This window comes from Solea senegalensis, unplaced genomic scaffold (assembly GCF_019176455.1).
Source record: "Solea senegalensis isolate Sse05_10M unplaced genomic scaffold, IFAPA_SoseM_1 scf7180000013380, whole genome shotgun sequence".
In the NCBI taxonomy this organism is placed as follows: domain Eukaryota; kingdom Metazoa; phylum Chordata; class Actinopteri; order Pleuronectiformes; family Soleidae; genus Solea; species Solea senegalensis.
Window position 1 is genome coordinate 22,804 of NW_025320813.1, and position 14,697 is coordinate 37,500.

Sequence of the window (14,697 nt, forward strand, 5' to 3'; positions counted from 1 at the left end):
TAGTTACCTCATTTAGGATTGCATATTGTGAGCATGGTTAGGCCAGCGAGATGATGGATGAAAGGACCATTGAAAACACTGCCATTGAGGCGCATGCGCACTTCTTATCTCATAATTTCGACTTTTTATCTCATAATTTCGACTTTTTATCTCATAATTTAGTTATGTTTTATATATTTGATTATATTTTATATTTGATTAATAATGTGTTTTCTTAATCATTTCTGCGCAAAGGTAATACACCCATGAATTAATAGTATTCTGATCATTTTATATATATTATATTATATTATATTATATTATATTATATTATATTATATTATATTATATTATACAATAAGATAAAAAAAATGTATTGTTACTCAATTCAAATACATAGCAGAGGGCAGTTTGCCTTTGAAGCGTCTTCTCTGCTTAAATCCAAAGGAGAAAGAAGTGAACTGTGGGGGGCAGCACTGAGTCTATCAGCGTACAGTCATAATCACAGAAGAAGAAGAAGAAGGAAGCGGTTGTATTTGTTTTTGTCAGCAGGTGCTAGCAGGAGCGTCAGTAGCGTCAGTAGCTTTAGCTCCCCCCTCCTCCTCCTCCTCTTTATCTTAATCATGTCTGCCACAGAAGACGACACGGAGCTTCGGGACCTTCTCATCCAGAACCTGGAGAATAACGGAGTCCTCAACAAGCTCAAGGTACCGCGTCACATCCGGGACCTTTTACAGCCCGTGCTAGCCGCGCTAGCCGCTGTGTGCGAGAAGGAAGATTTAGAAAGAAGATTTATTTACGTGGTGAACATTTAAACTTTTAAAAATCCCTGGTTGTTGTGTTGAGTTATTTGTCTGCTCAAACTGTGTTTACTCAGAGTTTGAAGTGAAATGTAAATGTGGTTGAGTCACAGGCACGTTCTGCACTTTGTTTAAGATATTATTAGAATTATTAGGGGCCTGTTCTTTGTTGCACTACATAAACCATTCTCATATATATATATATATATATATATATATATATATATATATATATATATATATATATATATGTGTATATGTACATATATATATATATATATATATATATGTATGCATGTATATGTATATGTATATGTGTATAGCAGTGTCCTCTGTCTCCTTGGTGTCCTCTGTGTCCTCGGGGACTGATGCAGTGTGGTGTTTGCTCCTGCAGGCAGAGTTGAGGGCAGCGGTGTTCCTGTCCATGGAGGAGCAGGATAAAGTTGAGGTGAAGCTCTTTTTTGTTTTACTGTTTCCTGTTTGACCAGCTGTTCTTTGTTGACCTCCACTCTTCTTCTTCTGTTTCCTGTTTGATCAGCTGTTCTTTGTTGACGTTCGCTCTTCTTCTTCTGTGCCCAGAACAAAAGTCCTCTGATCAATGAAAACCTGAGGACGTTTCTCAGCTCTGAAGACGGTGAGTGTTTCACCTGCTGTTTCCTCATCACTTCACTCACTCACCCTCTCATTTTCACACTATGGTGACATTTAATCACACTGACCTTTGACCCATGGACAGGAAGCACTCTGTGACACTTCATATGTTTTTATGTGCGTGTTTGTTCTATGTAAAAATTAAAATAAGTACAATAACCCGGGACCTGATGAGGTCTCTCTCAGCTGTGATTCGTGAGGACAACCACAAGGTGGAGCTGTGACACTGGTTTCTCCTGCCATGTTCGTCAAGGAGGGGTTCATTCAAATTAGGAGGAGGTTTGTTAAAGTGGACACATTATACCCTATTTCCCCCATTAAAATAGTTCCCTGGTGTCCTAATGAACATGTCAGTGACATGCTTTGGTCAAAATACCATAAGAATGAAGCACCATAGCAGTTCAATAACCCTGCTAAACCCGCCCCTTTCAGAATGCTCATTTTTGTGCCTGGTCCCTTTATATGCAAATGAGACACTGGCAAACACACCCACTTCTTCCAGGGGGTTTCTGATTTGTCCTCTTTACAGCGCTCACTCGCTCAGCTCCTGTTCCCTCCCCTCATTCCTCCCCGCCCTCCACTAGTTCTCTGACAATATCAACATGGCAGCGTGAGCAGAAAACAGCGAGAGTGTCGTCACAGGAAGAGACGTCCTACATAAGGATGGAGCCGAACACTGTCCAACTGTAAATCAGTTAATAACACTTAGGGACAGCACCACTGATCCAACGCTGACTTTGTATGTGACTGTATCAGACTAAGTCTGTGCTCCGATCATGGAGGACGTACTGAACAAATATGTTTAATTAGGACGTGTCAGAATAGTCAGTTATGACCTCTATGTGACCTTTTCTTAACAATGTGTGTGTTTGTACGTCGCTGACTAAATACGGCGACCGCTGGCCGCAGTCTGATGTGAAGTGGTGCGAACACATGAACACACGTTTGCTGACTTTATCCGGCACATTAGCTTCATATATAAAATCCTCTGTAAAACACTGTGCTCCACTGTGCAGCCATCAACAGCACACTTGTCCCTCCGCGTTGACATAATACCGCTTTTCCCTCGCCTGCACTCTCGCAGGGACAAGGTGGAGCTAAGGTGGAGCTCTCCAAGTAAACTTACTGGTGGGCGGTAACATTCGCGGTGAAATGAGCATGCTGCTGTCATAAGCGCAGGGAATTCAACATGGAGTGTTTTATCTTCTATACTTACACTAAGGGGAACCACGAAAACATGACTGAGTATTCTTTTTCCACACTTTGGCGACTGGTAGGGCCTCCAGAGTCCCAAATATCAGTACTGAAATGGTTAAAAAGTTGATTTTGCATAATATGTCCCCTTTAAGAGAAGCCAGGGTTCAGGGCTCCCCTAGTGTCTGAACCCTGTCTGTGGCTGCAGGTCGTCTGGTGGCCAGTCTCATCGTGGACTTCCTGCAGGTTTTCAACCTGGACTTCACCCTCGCCGTCTTTCAGCCAGAAATCAACATGGTGAGGTGTGTGTGTGTGTGTGTGTGTGTGTGTGTGTGTGTGTGTGTGTGTGTGTGTGTGTGTGTGTGTGTGTGTGTGTGTGTGTGTGTGTGTGTGTGTGTGTGTGTGTGTGTGTGTGTGTGTGTGTGTGAGTGTGAGAGAGTGAGAGCGTGAGAGTGTGTGAGAGAGCGGTTTGTCCTTCTGAAGTGTGTGTGTCTCCATGTCCTGTTCTGCAGCTAAACGGTCTTGACAGCCGAGAAGTGGTCTGCAGAGATCTGGGTCTGTCAGAATCTCAGTTGAATAGGAACTCTCCTGTAATGCTGGAGCTCGTCAGGAGGGGGCGACACAAACTGGGCACGAGTCAGGTGTGTGAGTGACCACGAGCAATGATTCATTTTATTTTGAAGACCGACGCCACACACATATTCATTTTATTTTGAAAGGTTGTGAGTCATCACTGAGTTCCTGTGACGTGTTTTTGTTCAGGTCATCCAGGACTCTGGTGATAGCCACACCCCTGAGGAGAAGGTCACCTCCCCACCCGTCATTAAGGTGCATTTGTTTTCTCTCTCCGCTGCTCTGGTCTCAGGTGTTTTCAAAATAAAAGTCTGATATTATGGTATTATGGTGATTCAGTCTGTTAGACACCTGTGTCACATGACCAACTACATTTTAAGTCCACGACATCTACGCCACATGATCGCGTCTCTACATCACATGATCGCGTCTTTATCTACGTCACTGATTACTAAGTGTCTTGCCACATGATCGCGCTACATGATTTTTCACATGATGTACATGATCGCGTATGATCGGCACATGATCGATCACAACGATATCACATGATCGCGCCTTTATCTACGCCACATGATCGCGATCGCTATCTACATGATCGGCGATCGACGCATGATCGCCTCTCACGCCACATGATCGTTACTCTATCATGTCACATGATCGTCTATCTATGATCGCGATCTACGGATGATGATCACGCCTCTATCTCATCATCTCACGCCACATGATTGCGTCTCTATCGTCACATGATCGCCTCTATCGTCATGATCGGATACGCCACATGGATCGTCACGTCACATGATCGCGCCTCTATTCGTCACATGATCGCGTCTCTATCTACGTCACATGATCACGTCTCTATCTGCATCACATGATCACGTCTCTATCTACGTCACATGATCGGATCTAAGTCACATGATCGCTCTCTATCGTCACATGATCGAACTCAAGCATCACATGATCACGTCTCTATCTAAGTCACATGATCACGCCTCTATGTGCGATCGTCACGCGATCGCTGCCTCTATCTACGTGATCGTCACGCCACATGATCACGTCTCTATCTGCATCACATGATCACGTCTCTATCTGCATCACATGATCACGTCTCTATAGTCACATGATCTTGTCTCTATCTACGTCACATGATGCGTGCGTGTGTCCGTCCGTCCTGTATTGCTGTGTTTTTGTAAACACTTAGATTTGATCGTCACACAGGATGCTGTGAGGCAGCAGCAGCAGCAGCAGGACGACAGGTCGTCTTCCCCAGGTCTCGGTCTGAAGGAGAATCTGGACTTGGACCTGGAGGTGGAGGACGACCTCGAGGACGGGGACTCGTTCTTTGACGACCCGCTGCCCAAACCACAGAAGACCTATGGCTGGTGAGGACCCCTCGATACGTCCGTCTGTGTCCACATGTCACAATAAAAGTCTCCACTATGTAGGGCTGTAATCAAGTTCTTGGTCCAGAACGTATGGACTCATAAATGGACCAGTTGACCGGGACTTTACAGCCCTGATGATTTCAGTGTGTCCTAATTATTGTGCATTTGTTGGTACGTAAACAACGGCAGCAGACATTTGTCCTGGTCTCTGAAGAGAACTGCAGCGGTCCTCTTGTCTGTCCTCGCAGGGTCTGCATGAGTATGTGAACACAGGAAGTATGACCTGGACCTTGAGTCGAGCTCCAGCTGTAGACATTTGAATCTTCTGCTCAGCGACACCAGGTGGCAATATTGCTGCTGTCAAAGGTGTTTTCCTGTTGACCTGTCGCATCATAGACGTAAACAACTTTAGCCAGTGGAACGTAGACCAGTCCAGACCAGTTTGAGTCCAGTCCAGACCAGTTCAGACCAGTTTGAATCCAGTTATGTGAACAGTAAATCTGAGTGTGTTAGTTTGGTTAATGTGATTATTTTTTTGTCTCAGGAAGGCAGAGTCTTCTGCACTAAGAGAAAGTCCTGCAGGGTCCCAGAGTGAGGCAGCGCCCCCTGGAGGAGGACGCAGCATGTCAGAGCAGAGCCTCAGCAGGAATGGTGAGTTTGAACTGCAGCGTCACAAAAGTAACCATGGCAACAAAGCAGGAACGGATGCTGATGCTGATGCTGACTCGTCCTCACAGGAGCGTCAGAGTGCAGACACACAGGAGTCAAAGACCTCAAGTCCCTCAACGACAAAACTGGATCTCTGTGTTTAGGTAAAACTAAAACCTGGTTTAACTCTGTCCAGGGTGTGACTCTGCCTCTCTGCCTATGTCAGCTGACTTTAGCACAGCGCCCCCCTGTGGTAGAAGATGAATGTATACATGAAAGCAGCAGAACATCTGATACAATTCTACATGAAATCTGAACACACGCGCACACAGACAGGTGTGCGCACACATACACAGTAAACAGGAAGTGACTGTGTTTAACTCTGTTTCACAGATGACGACGTTGAATATGACGACGATTTCAACAGGTGAGACTGCACATTCCTGACCTGTGACCTCTGACCTCACCTGTGAAACCTATATCTACATGTAGAATGTGTGTGTGTGTGTGTGTGTCAGTCACCGTTCAGATTTGTCAAAAACTGACTTCAGTATCGGTGAAGAGATCGAGGAAGTCTCCATCGAGGGACCAGACGGCAGCAACCAGGTCTTGTGCATTGATTGATCAGCTGAGTGAATGAGTGATTGATCAGCTGACTGAGTGAATGAGTGAGTGATCGATCAGCTGACTGAGTGAATGAGTGAGTGATTGATCAGCTGACTGAACTGATGATTGATCAGCTGAGAGTGAGTGATTGATTAGCTGACTGACTGACTGAGTGATCTGGATGATGATTCAGGACTGAGTGAGTGATTGAGTGACCGACTGACTGAGTGAGTGATTGATGACTGAGTGAGAGATCAGCTGATTGACTGAACGGCTGACTGTGACGATTGACGAGCTGACTGAGTGAATGCTGACTCGAGCTGACTGACTGACTGTGATCAATCAGCAGCTGACTGAGTGATTGACTGACAGCTGACTGAGTGAGTGATTGCTGAACAACTGACTGACTGTGAGTGATTGATCAGCTGATTGACTGAATGAGTGAGTGATCGATCAGCTGACTGAGTGAATGAGTGAGTGATTGATCAGCTGACTGATTGATTGAGCTGACTGAGTGATCGATCAGCTGACTGAGTGAGTGATTGAACAGCTGACTGAGTGAGTGATTGAACAACTGACTGAGTGAGTGATTGATCAGCTGATTGACTGAATGAGTGAGTGATCGATCAGCTGACTGAGTGAATGAGTGAGTGATTGATCAGCTGACTGAACTGACTTGTTTGTGTTACAGCTGGAGGACAGCACTCAGGACCTCAGTGTCTCTCAGCTCAGTTTCAGTCAAGGAGCTGATTACATGGAGGACGTGTCCTGACTGTCTCAGCATGCACCTGTGTGTCTGTGTATCTCCATTGACCTCAGTCTGTCCATTGTTAGAAATCTTATCAAAAATAAAATGTTTTTTTTATACTGAGAGAAGATTTGATTCTCATTTATACACAAACATCAGCTTAATGTCCTCTGTCTCTACTGTCTCCTCCTCTGTGTCCTCTACTGTCTCCTCTGTCTCCACACACACACACACACACTTCCTCTATAATCAGCAGCGTGCCATCAGTCGTCCTTAACCAGCAGCAGCAGCGTCATCCTCGTCCTCTGTGAGTCCTGCTTTATGTGTCTTTTACTTTGTTTTAGTTTCTTATGAAAATCTGAGTCGTCTTCATAAATACAGATTTTATTCTTGGTTTAATCAGAATAATCATATTTAATCAGATTTAATTAGAATAATCAGGTGTAATCAGAATAATCATGTTTAATCAGATTTAATCAGAATAATCAGGTTTAATCTGAATAATCAGGTTTAATCTGAATAATCAGGTTTAATCCGAATAGTCAGGTTTAATCCGAATAATCATATTTAATCTGAATAATCAGGTTTAATCAGATTAATCAGGTTTAATCAGATTTAATTAGATTAATCAGGTTTAATCCAAATAATCAGGTTTAATCAGAATAATCATGACACAAACAGATACACAGCTTTGTGGTGGGTCATGTGATCGGACGAGGGAGGTGCTTGCTGGACACCAAGAGGACCAGGACTTTGTCCTCGTGGTGTCCAGCGAGCAGAAGTAGAGAGCAGGAACAAGAGGTGTTTGAGGAACCTGATGTTTGTGAGTAACAGAGACGTTCCATCTCAACTGGGTCACTCGTGTTTCTGACCTGGTTTTCTGCAAACTTCCTCTCGTGTGTCAGACGCTCACACGTTCACGCTCACTCGTTCATCGCTTCGATTCAACCACAACTGGAACACGTCGTCTGTGATGAAACCGAAAACAATTCAAAACACTCAAATGTATCTGAAGTGTCACAGGAACAGGAAGTGGAGGCTTTGGTCTGGGGGCGGGGTCAGGAACATGGGCATGGGTACTCGAGTACGCAAGTATGTACTTGAGTATTGAGAAGTAAAAAAAACACTTACTTATACCTCGCACTTATGACTAGCATTTTATAGTTTGGTTTACTTGAAGCTCTTACTTACTTGTTTGTACACAAATGTTTAAATGCACTTTTGTAAGTCGCTTTGGATAAAAGCGTCTGCTAAATGACATGTAATGTAATGTAATTAGGGCTGTCATAGTTAACACGTTAATCGCGATGTGATTAATTAAATCGTTAATTTAGGGTCACACGGTGTCGAGTGGTTAGCACTCTCGCCTTGCAGTGAGAAGACCAGGTTTCGAGCCCCAGTTGGAACGAGGGCCTTTCTGCATGGATGTGTGTGCGTGGGTTTTCTCCGGCTTCTCCTAAATTGAATAGAAAATTGAACACTCTTTAAATGTGAATGGTTGTTTGTCTCTATCTGTGTGTGTGGCCCTGCGATGGACTGGCGAACTGTACCCCCGCCTATCGCCCGATGTAGCTGAGATTGGCACAGCACGACCCCCGCGACCCTCTGGTGGAGGATAAAGCGGTAGATGATGACTGACGCGTTCATTTTTTGTGATCGCGGTTAATCGCGGCCCAGTTTGTCCTCTACTAGACTGTAGTGTGGGACCTCCAGGCCAGGTGGCGGTAAGGCACCTTCAAGTTGTTTGCCAACCGCAGAGACGAAGAATAATAAGAATATTTTTCATGGAAAAAAAATACCCCCGGGCTTCTGAATGATTCGTTTCACTTTAAAAAACTTCAAGATGCCTCAGTCGACAAAACCAAAGTAATATGCGCCTTGTGTCCGACCATCACCGAAGTACTAGCAGTCTGAGCTAACACCTACTAGCAAAACATACCGGCAGTGCAGTCCAGGCTAATAGCAAGCAGCAGATTGGTCAGAGTTCTATGGTTGAGTGATGAAGCTAAGTTAACTACAGCGGTAGCAGCACTGTCTACTGAAAATGTTACCTTAGCAATTGGCTTCATAAATAGGAGAAAAGTTAGCACTAAGAGTTCAGAGTTCTGAATCTGATGTGTTTAATGACTGCACTTTTTCATTCATTTAACTGTCATTAGGCCCTGTTCTGTTTGTCATTGTTGTCTACTACCTCTTCACTTTGAAGACCACATTGTTGTGGCATTTTATGTGCTGTGTTTTTGAAATAGACATGTCAAGTGGGTCTACAGTGCACTTTTTTATTTCAAAGAAGAAATCACAGATAAAAGACATTTTGTCTTTGTGTTTATTTGATTCTAACTATATTTTTAATATAGAGATTAATCGCGAGTTAACTATGGAAAAAATGCGATTAACCGTGATTAAAAAAAGAATCGTTAAATGTAATGTAACGTATTGAGAAGTACGACTGGAGTACACACTCTCAGAGTACACACTCTCAGAGTACACAAGTATGATCTCTTCAGTTAGTTTGACGGGTGGCACCATTCAAACATATACATATATACTTATGTATGTTCATATATATGAATATATTCATATATATGTATAGATGTACAGTTATATGTGTACAGTTGTGTATAGTTGTTTGCAAAGGTTTCTTATTTTTTAGCATGTTTGTCACACTTGAATGTTTCAGATCATCAAACAAATTGAAATATTAGTCAAAGACAACACAAGTAAACACAATGCGTTTTTTAAATGAAGGTTTTTATTATTAAGGGAGGGAAAAAAATGTAAACCTACATGGCCCTGTGTGAAAAAGTGTTGCCCCCTAAACCTAAGAACTGTTTGAACCGCCGTTTGCAGCAACAATCAAGCGTTTAGGATAACTTGCAATTTGTCTTTTACAAACGCTGTTTTACAACTCTGTGGTCTTTAACAACGCTACCTCCACCACACATGACTGTTGGTATGATGTTCTGTTTCTGAAAAGACCAGCTTTAATGTTCTTTTTGCCCAACAGTGGTTTTCATCTTGGAACTCTATGCAGACCATTTTTCTGTCTCTTTCTTATGGTCATGAGTCATGAACACTGACCTTAACTGAGGCAAGTGAGGCCTGCAGTTCTTTAGATGTTGTTCTGGGTTCTTGTTCTGGAGCCTTTAGATGAGTCGTCGCTGCGGTAATTCTCGGTTGCCCACTGTTCCATGTTTTCTCCATTTGTGAATAATGGCCCTCATCATGGTTCTCTCGAGTCCCAAAGCTTTAGAACGGTCTTTGTAACCTTTTCCAGACCGATAGATGTCAATTACTTTGTTTCTCATTTGTTCCTGAATTGCTTTAGATCGCGGCATGATGTCTTCCTTTTTGGGATCTTTTGGCCGACTTCACTTCACTCTGACAGGTTCTATTTAAGTGGTCTCTTGATTCAATAGGTCTGGCAGTAATCAGGCCCAAAAAATGTGAATAACCACAGTGACCTGATGATTTTACAAGGGGGGCAATTACTTTTTCACATGGGGCCATGCAGGTTTGGATAGTTTTTTTCCCCATAATAAATAAAATCATCACTTAAAAACTGCATTTTGTGTTAACTTTGGTTGTCTTAGTACAGGACTGATGATGTGGAGTCACATGGTCTCAAAGTATCTTCTGTCTCTGTTACAGCAGTCAAACCAAACCATGGCTTTAGAGGACACCGTCGTGTCCAACCAATCGGATTTCCTCTACAACGACACCGACTCTGACTACGACTTGGTAGAACCTTGTTCTTTCCAGAACAGCTACTGGGTGGAGCGGCTCGTCGCCGTGTTCATCCACCCCATCATCTGCATCCTGGGCTTTGTAGGGAACAGCCTGGTGATCGTCACCTACGCCTTCTACAAGAGAACCAAGTCCATGACGGACGTGTACCTGCTCAACGTGGCCGTCGCAGACCTGCTCTTTGTGGCGGCACTGCCCCTCATCGTCTACAACGAGTTGTCATCGTGGTCCATGGGGCGTGCGGCATGCAAGTTACTGCGCGGCTGCTACAGTGTGAACCTGTACAGTGGCATGCTGCTACTCGCCTGCATCAGCGCCGACCGCTACATCGCCATCGTCCAGGCTCGCCGCAGTTTCAGACTCCGCTCGCTGCCCTACAGTCGCGTCATCTGCGCCGTGGTCTGGACCTTTGCCTTCACGCTGTCCTTCCCCACCTTCTTCTTCTACGACTGGTACGAGCCCAGCCACACCCACGACACCTTCGTGGACGAGGAAGAGGAGGGGAATCAGACCTTCAAGTCGCCACAGCACGTCTGTGAATTCAAGTTTGTGAACGACGCGGAGGCCTGGACCATCAAGGTGGCCGTCCCGAGCACGCAGGTGGCCGTGGGCTTCTTCCTGCCGCTGCTCATCATGACCGTCTGCTACGCCGCTGTCATTGTCACGCTGCTGAGAGCCAGAAACTTCCAGCGCCACAAAGCGGTGCGGGTGGTGCTGGCCGTGGTGGTGGTGTTCATTGCCTGCCACCTGCCCTACAACGTTGCCTTGTTTTATGACACCGTCGAAATGTTCTGGCAGCGGCCGTGTGAAGAGTCCGACGCCCTGCAGGTGGCCAAGACGGTGGCGCGGACGGTGGCCTACCTGCACTGCTGCATCAACCCGGTGCTGTATGCCTTTGTGGGCGTGAGGTTCAGGAACCACTTCAGAAGGATCTTCCAGGACCTGTGGTGTCTGGGGAAACGCTACATTGCCCCGCGCCGTTTCTCCAGGGTCACCTCCGAGGTCTTCGTGTCCACTCACCGCTCGGTTGACGGGTCCAGCGACAACGGCTCGTCTTTCACCATGTAAACCAAAGAGTTAGCATGCGCCGCTTCGTCTGTTTTTGTCTCTTTGTTGTTTTTAGTTGAAGAAAGCGTTTGATCTTCAGAGTAAAATGTTCTGATTGGTCAGACGTTATCGCAAATTTAACCAGGTCAGGAGAACTTTACAGGTTCACCATCAGTTACCATGGTGATTTACCTGCAGTCCAAGTTAACCTGACGTTAACCAGGGTCAAACCTGAAGGTATCTGGATAAGTGAAAGTCCCGCCTCCTTGTTGTGGCTCCTTTAAAACCTCAGATTGTTTTTTTTAACTTTGATCATTGTGAAAATAAATGAAGAATAAAAGTTTGTTTCAACACATTTTCTTTTTTCTTTTGTTTTCAGTTTAGGATCAGGATAGAAACACACACACACACCTTCCTGACATCCACCCTGACCTCCACCACCCTGACCTCCTCCACCCTGACCTCCACCACCCTGACCTCCTCCACCCTGACCTCCTCCACCCTGACCTCCACCACCCTGACCTCCTCCACCCTGACATCCTCCACCATGACCTCCTCCACCCTGACATCCTCCATCATGACCTCCACCCTGACATCCTCCACCCTGACACTGACATCCTCCACCATGACCTCCTCCACCATGACCTCCACCCTGACATCCTCCACCCTGACATCCTGACATCCTCCACCATGACCTCCTCCACACCTCCACCCCTCCTGACATGACACCCTGACCTCCACCACCCATCCTCCACCTGACACCTCCACCACTGACATCTCCACCATGACCTCCACCCTGACATGACCTCCACCCTGACATCCTCCACCCTGACATCCTCCACCATGACCTCCACAGAGTAACACACACACACACACACACCTTCACCTAAACGCACAGAGCAGCTAACACACACACACACACACACCTTCACCTAAACGCAGCAGAGCAGCTGCTGTCCCAGTCACTGACACAGATTGTGGTGCTAGCATGGTGCTAGCATGGTGCTAGCATGGTGCTAGCATGGTGCTAGCATGGTGCTAGCATGGTGCTAGCATGGTGGACAGACTGTAATGCTGCTTTCAAATTCCATGTATTGCTGCAGATTTGGGGGAAAACTGAGTCTCTCAAGTCGTTGTATGTGTGGCAGTGTAGTAGGAAGTGCACGTCTGTCTGTCTGAATCTGAATTGCTCCTTTTTTGGGATCTTTTGGCCGACTTCACTTGTCTGACAAGTTCTATTTAAGTGGTCTCTTGATTCAATAGGTCTGGCAGTAATCAGGCCTGGGTGTGGCAAGTAAAGTATTCCAACAAATGTGACTAATCACAGTGACCTGATGATTTTACAATTACTTTTTCACATGGGGCCATGTAGGTTTGGATAGTTTTTTCCCCATAATAAATAAAATCATCACTTAAAAACTGCATTTTGTGTTAACTTGGGTTATCGTTGACTAATATTTAAATGTACATATTTACATATGTGTAAATATGTAAATTTAAATATTAGACATGTATATATACATATACATATATATGTGTATATACATATAATCCACAAAACAAGTGTTTTATGGATTCCGTTTCCCAGGAACTTAAATATCTCTCCTCCTCCTCCTCGTGGAACCTGATTGGTTGCTCGGGAAGTGTAGGACGTCCCTTCTCCTGCAGTTTACCGCCGACTGACCTTTGACCCTCCATTATCAGTCTGGTTCGACTCAGTTCAGAGCAGAAACACACACAAACACATAGAGTAATGTGTGACGTGTCCCTGTGTCTCTGAAGTTAGTCTGTCCCTGCACCTGTCCACACAGACACCTGTCTCACTGAACAAGTCCCAGGTAGGTGAAGGTGTGTGTGTGTGCGTGTGTGTGTGTCCTGGTCCAAGGTTTTCTGTATTTATTTGAATTAGAAATTTATTTTAATGTACAGATGAAAAATATGTAAATATGTAAAAACATCTCTGTCTGTCTGTCTGTCTGTCTCTCTATGTCTGCCTGTCTATGTCTGTCTTTCTGTCTGTTTGTCTCTCTATGTCTGTCTGTCTATGTGTCTGTGTTTATCTGTTTGTCTCTATGTCTGTCTGTCTCTATGTCTCTCTCTCGCTTCTGTCTGTCTGTCTGTCTGTCTATGTCTGTCTATCTATGTCTGTCTGTCTATGTCTCTCTGTCTGTCTATGTCTCTCTCTCTCTGTTTATCTCTCGCTCTCGGTCTGTCTGTCTGTCTGTCTGTTTGTCTGTCTATGTCTTTCTGTCTGTGTCTATCTCTTGCTTTCGGCCTGTCTGTCTTTGTCTGTCCGCCTATGTTCTTCGTCTGTCTTTCTGTCTGGCCATGCCTGTCTGTCTGTCTATTTGTCTGTCTATGTCTGTCTGTCTGTCTCTCTATGTCTCTCTCTCGCCTGTCTGTCTGTCTGTCTGTCTGTCTGTCTGTTGTGTATCATGTCTGTCTGTCTATGTCTCTCTGTCTGTCTGTCTGTCTATGTCTCTCTCTCTCTGTTTATCTCTCACTCTCGGTATGTCTGTCTGTCTGTCTGTTTGTCTGTCTATGTCTTTCTGTCTGTGTCTATCTCTTGCTTTCGGTCTGTCTGTCTTTGTCTGTCCGTCTATGTCTGTCAGTCAGTCTGTCTCTCTCAAATCAAATCAAAAGGGTCTTTATCGTCATGGTAACGTACGTCTTACATTTATATATTTATCAACATTGTTCATACACTCTTATTCACACACTATATACAATATAGACACAGAGAGCAGCTGCCTTGCTGTCCCTCAGTCACTGACACAGATTGTGGTGCTAGCATGGTGCTAGCATGGTGCTAGCATGGTGCTAGCATGGTGCTAGCATGGTGCTAGCATGGTGCTAGCATGGTGCTAGCATGGTGCTAGCATGGTGCATTTTATAATGCTGCTTTCAAATTCCATGTGTTGCTGCAGATTTTGGGGGAAAACGAGTCTCTCAAGTCTTTGTATGTGTGGCAGTGTAGTAGGAAGTGCATGTCTGTCACGTCTGTCATGTCTGTCTGTCCTCTCTTGGTTGCCAGGTCTGTCTGTGTCGGCCTGTGGAGTCAGGGTCTTCCTCAGTGTAGGAGCCAAATGCTTCCTCACATAATGATGATGATGATGTGTATTGATGTTAGTTGACTTAGTTGAATGTTACTGTAGTGATGAGTGCAGGCTTAATAGGCGCCTGTCACTTTAAGAGCTGCATGTTGTGTTTTTTGACCTGTGTAAAGTGCCAGCGTGTAGCAGAGAAGGAGAGAGGGGCATTGGATGTTGTAAAAAGTTTTCTGACCATGTTCGTTTTGTGGATCTTTGGATAAAGTTTGCCT

At 44.9% G+C, this 14,697-nt stretch overlaps 3 protein-coding genes across 4 annotated transcripts in view; all 3 read left to right on the plus strand.

Moving 5' to 3' along the window:
• Nucleotides 1-494: 494 nt before the first annotated feature.
• Nucleotides 495-6,704, plus strand: cep43 (centrosomal protein 43). The gene is made up of 12 exons (XM_044015393.1): nucleotides 495-686; nucleotides 1,174-1,227; nucleotides 1,359-1,413; nucleotides 2,833-2,921; nucleotides 3,137-3,265; nucleotides 3,387-3,452; nucleotides 4,413-4,576; nucleotides 5,124-5,230; nucleotides 5,317-5,391; nucleotides 5,621-5,654; nucleotides 5,746-5,833; nucleotides 6,525-6,704. Exons 1-12 carry the CDS (start codon nucleotides 603-605, stop codon nucleotides 6,603-6,605), a joined length of 1,026 nt encoding a protein of 341 aa, XP_043871328.1. The 5' UTR covers nucleotides 495-602; the 3' UTR covers nucleotides 6,606-6,704.
• A 114-nt stretch (nucleotides 6,705-6,818) lies between these two features.
• ccr6a (chemokine (C-C motif) receptor 6a) lies at nucleotides 6,819-11,690 on the plus strand. 2 transcript variants are annotated; one of them, XM_044015390.1, is made up of 2 exons: nucleotides 6,819-6,888; nucleotides 10,233-11,690. In XM_044015390.1, exon 2 carries the CDS (start codon nucleotides 10,248-10,250, stop codon nucleotides 11,394-11,396), a length of 1,149 nt encoding a protein of 382 aa, XP_043871325.1. In that variant the 5' UTR covers nucleotides 6,819-6,888; nucleotides 10,233-10,247; the 3' UTR covers nucleotides 11,397-11,690. The 2 variants fall into 2 exon arrangements, with proteins under 2 accessions (XP_043871325.1, XP_043871326.1); XM_044015391.1 differs by having other exon boundaries at nucleotides 10,236-11,690.
• A 1,396-nt stretch (nucleotides 11,691-13,086) lies between these two features.
• Nucleotides 13,087-14,697, plus strand: part of LOC122760306 (C-1-tetrahydrofolate synthase, cytoplasmic-like) — a 6,362-nt gene continuing 4,751 nt past the window's right edge. The window contains exon 1 of the mRNA XM_044015392.1: nucleotides 13,087-13,213. The gene's annotated coding sequence lies outside the window, so the exon portion shown is untranslated. The remainder of the gene's footprint in view (nucleotides 13,214-14,697) is intronic.

Bases quoted from the DNA above. Each gene is read 5' to 3' on its own strand.
- cep43 (XM_044015393.1), top strand. From the start codon at position 603: ATGTCTGCCACAGAAGACGACACGGAGCTTCGGGACCTTCTCATCCAG. The intron at 687-1,173 runs GTACCGCGTCAC...TTGCTCCTGCAG, and splicing joins GAGTCCTCAACAAGCTCAAG to GCAGAGTTGAGGGCAGCGGT. The intron at 1,414-2,832 runs GTGAGTGTTTCA...CTGTGGCTGCAG, and splicing joins GTTTCTCAGCTCTGAAGACG to GTCGTCTGGTGGCCAGTCTC.
- ccr6a (XM_044015390.1), top strand. From the start codon at position 10,248: ATGGCTTTAGAGGACACCGTCGTGTCCAACCAATCGGATTTCCTCTAC.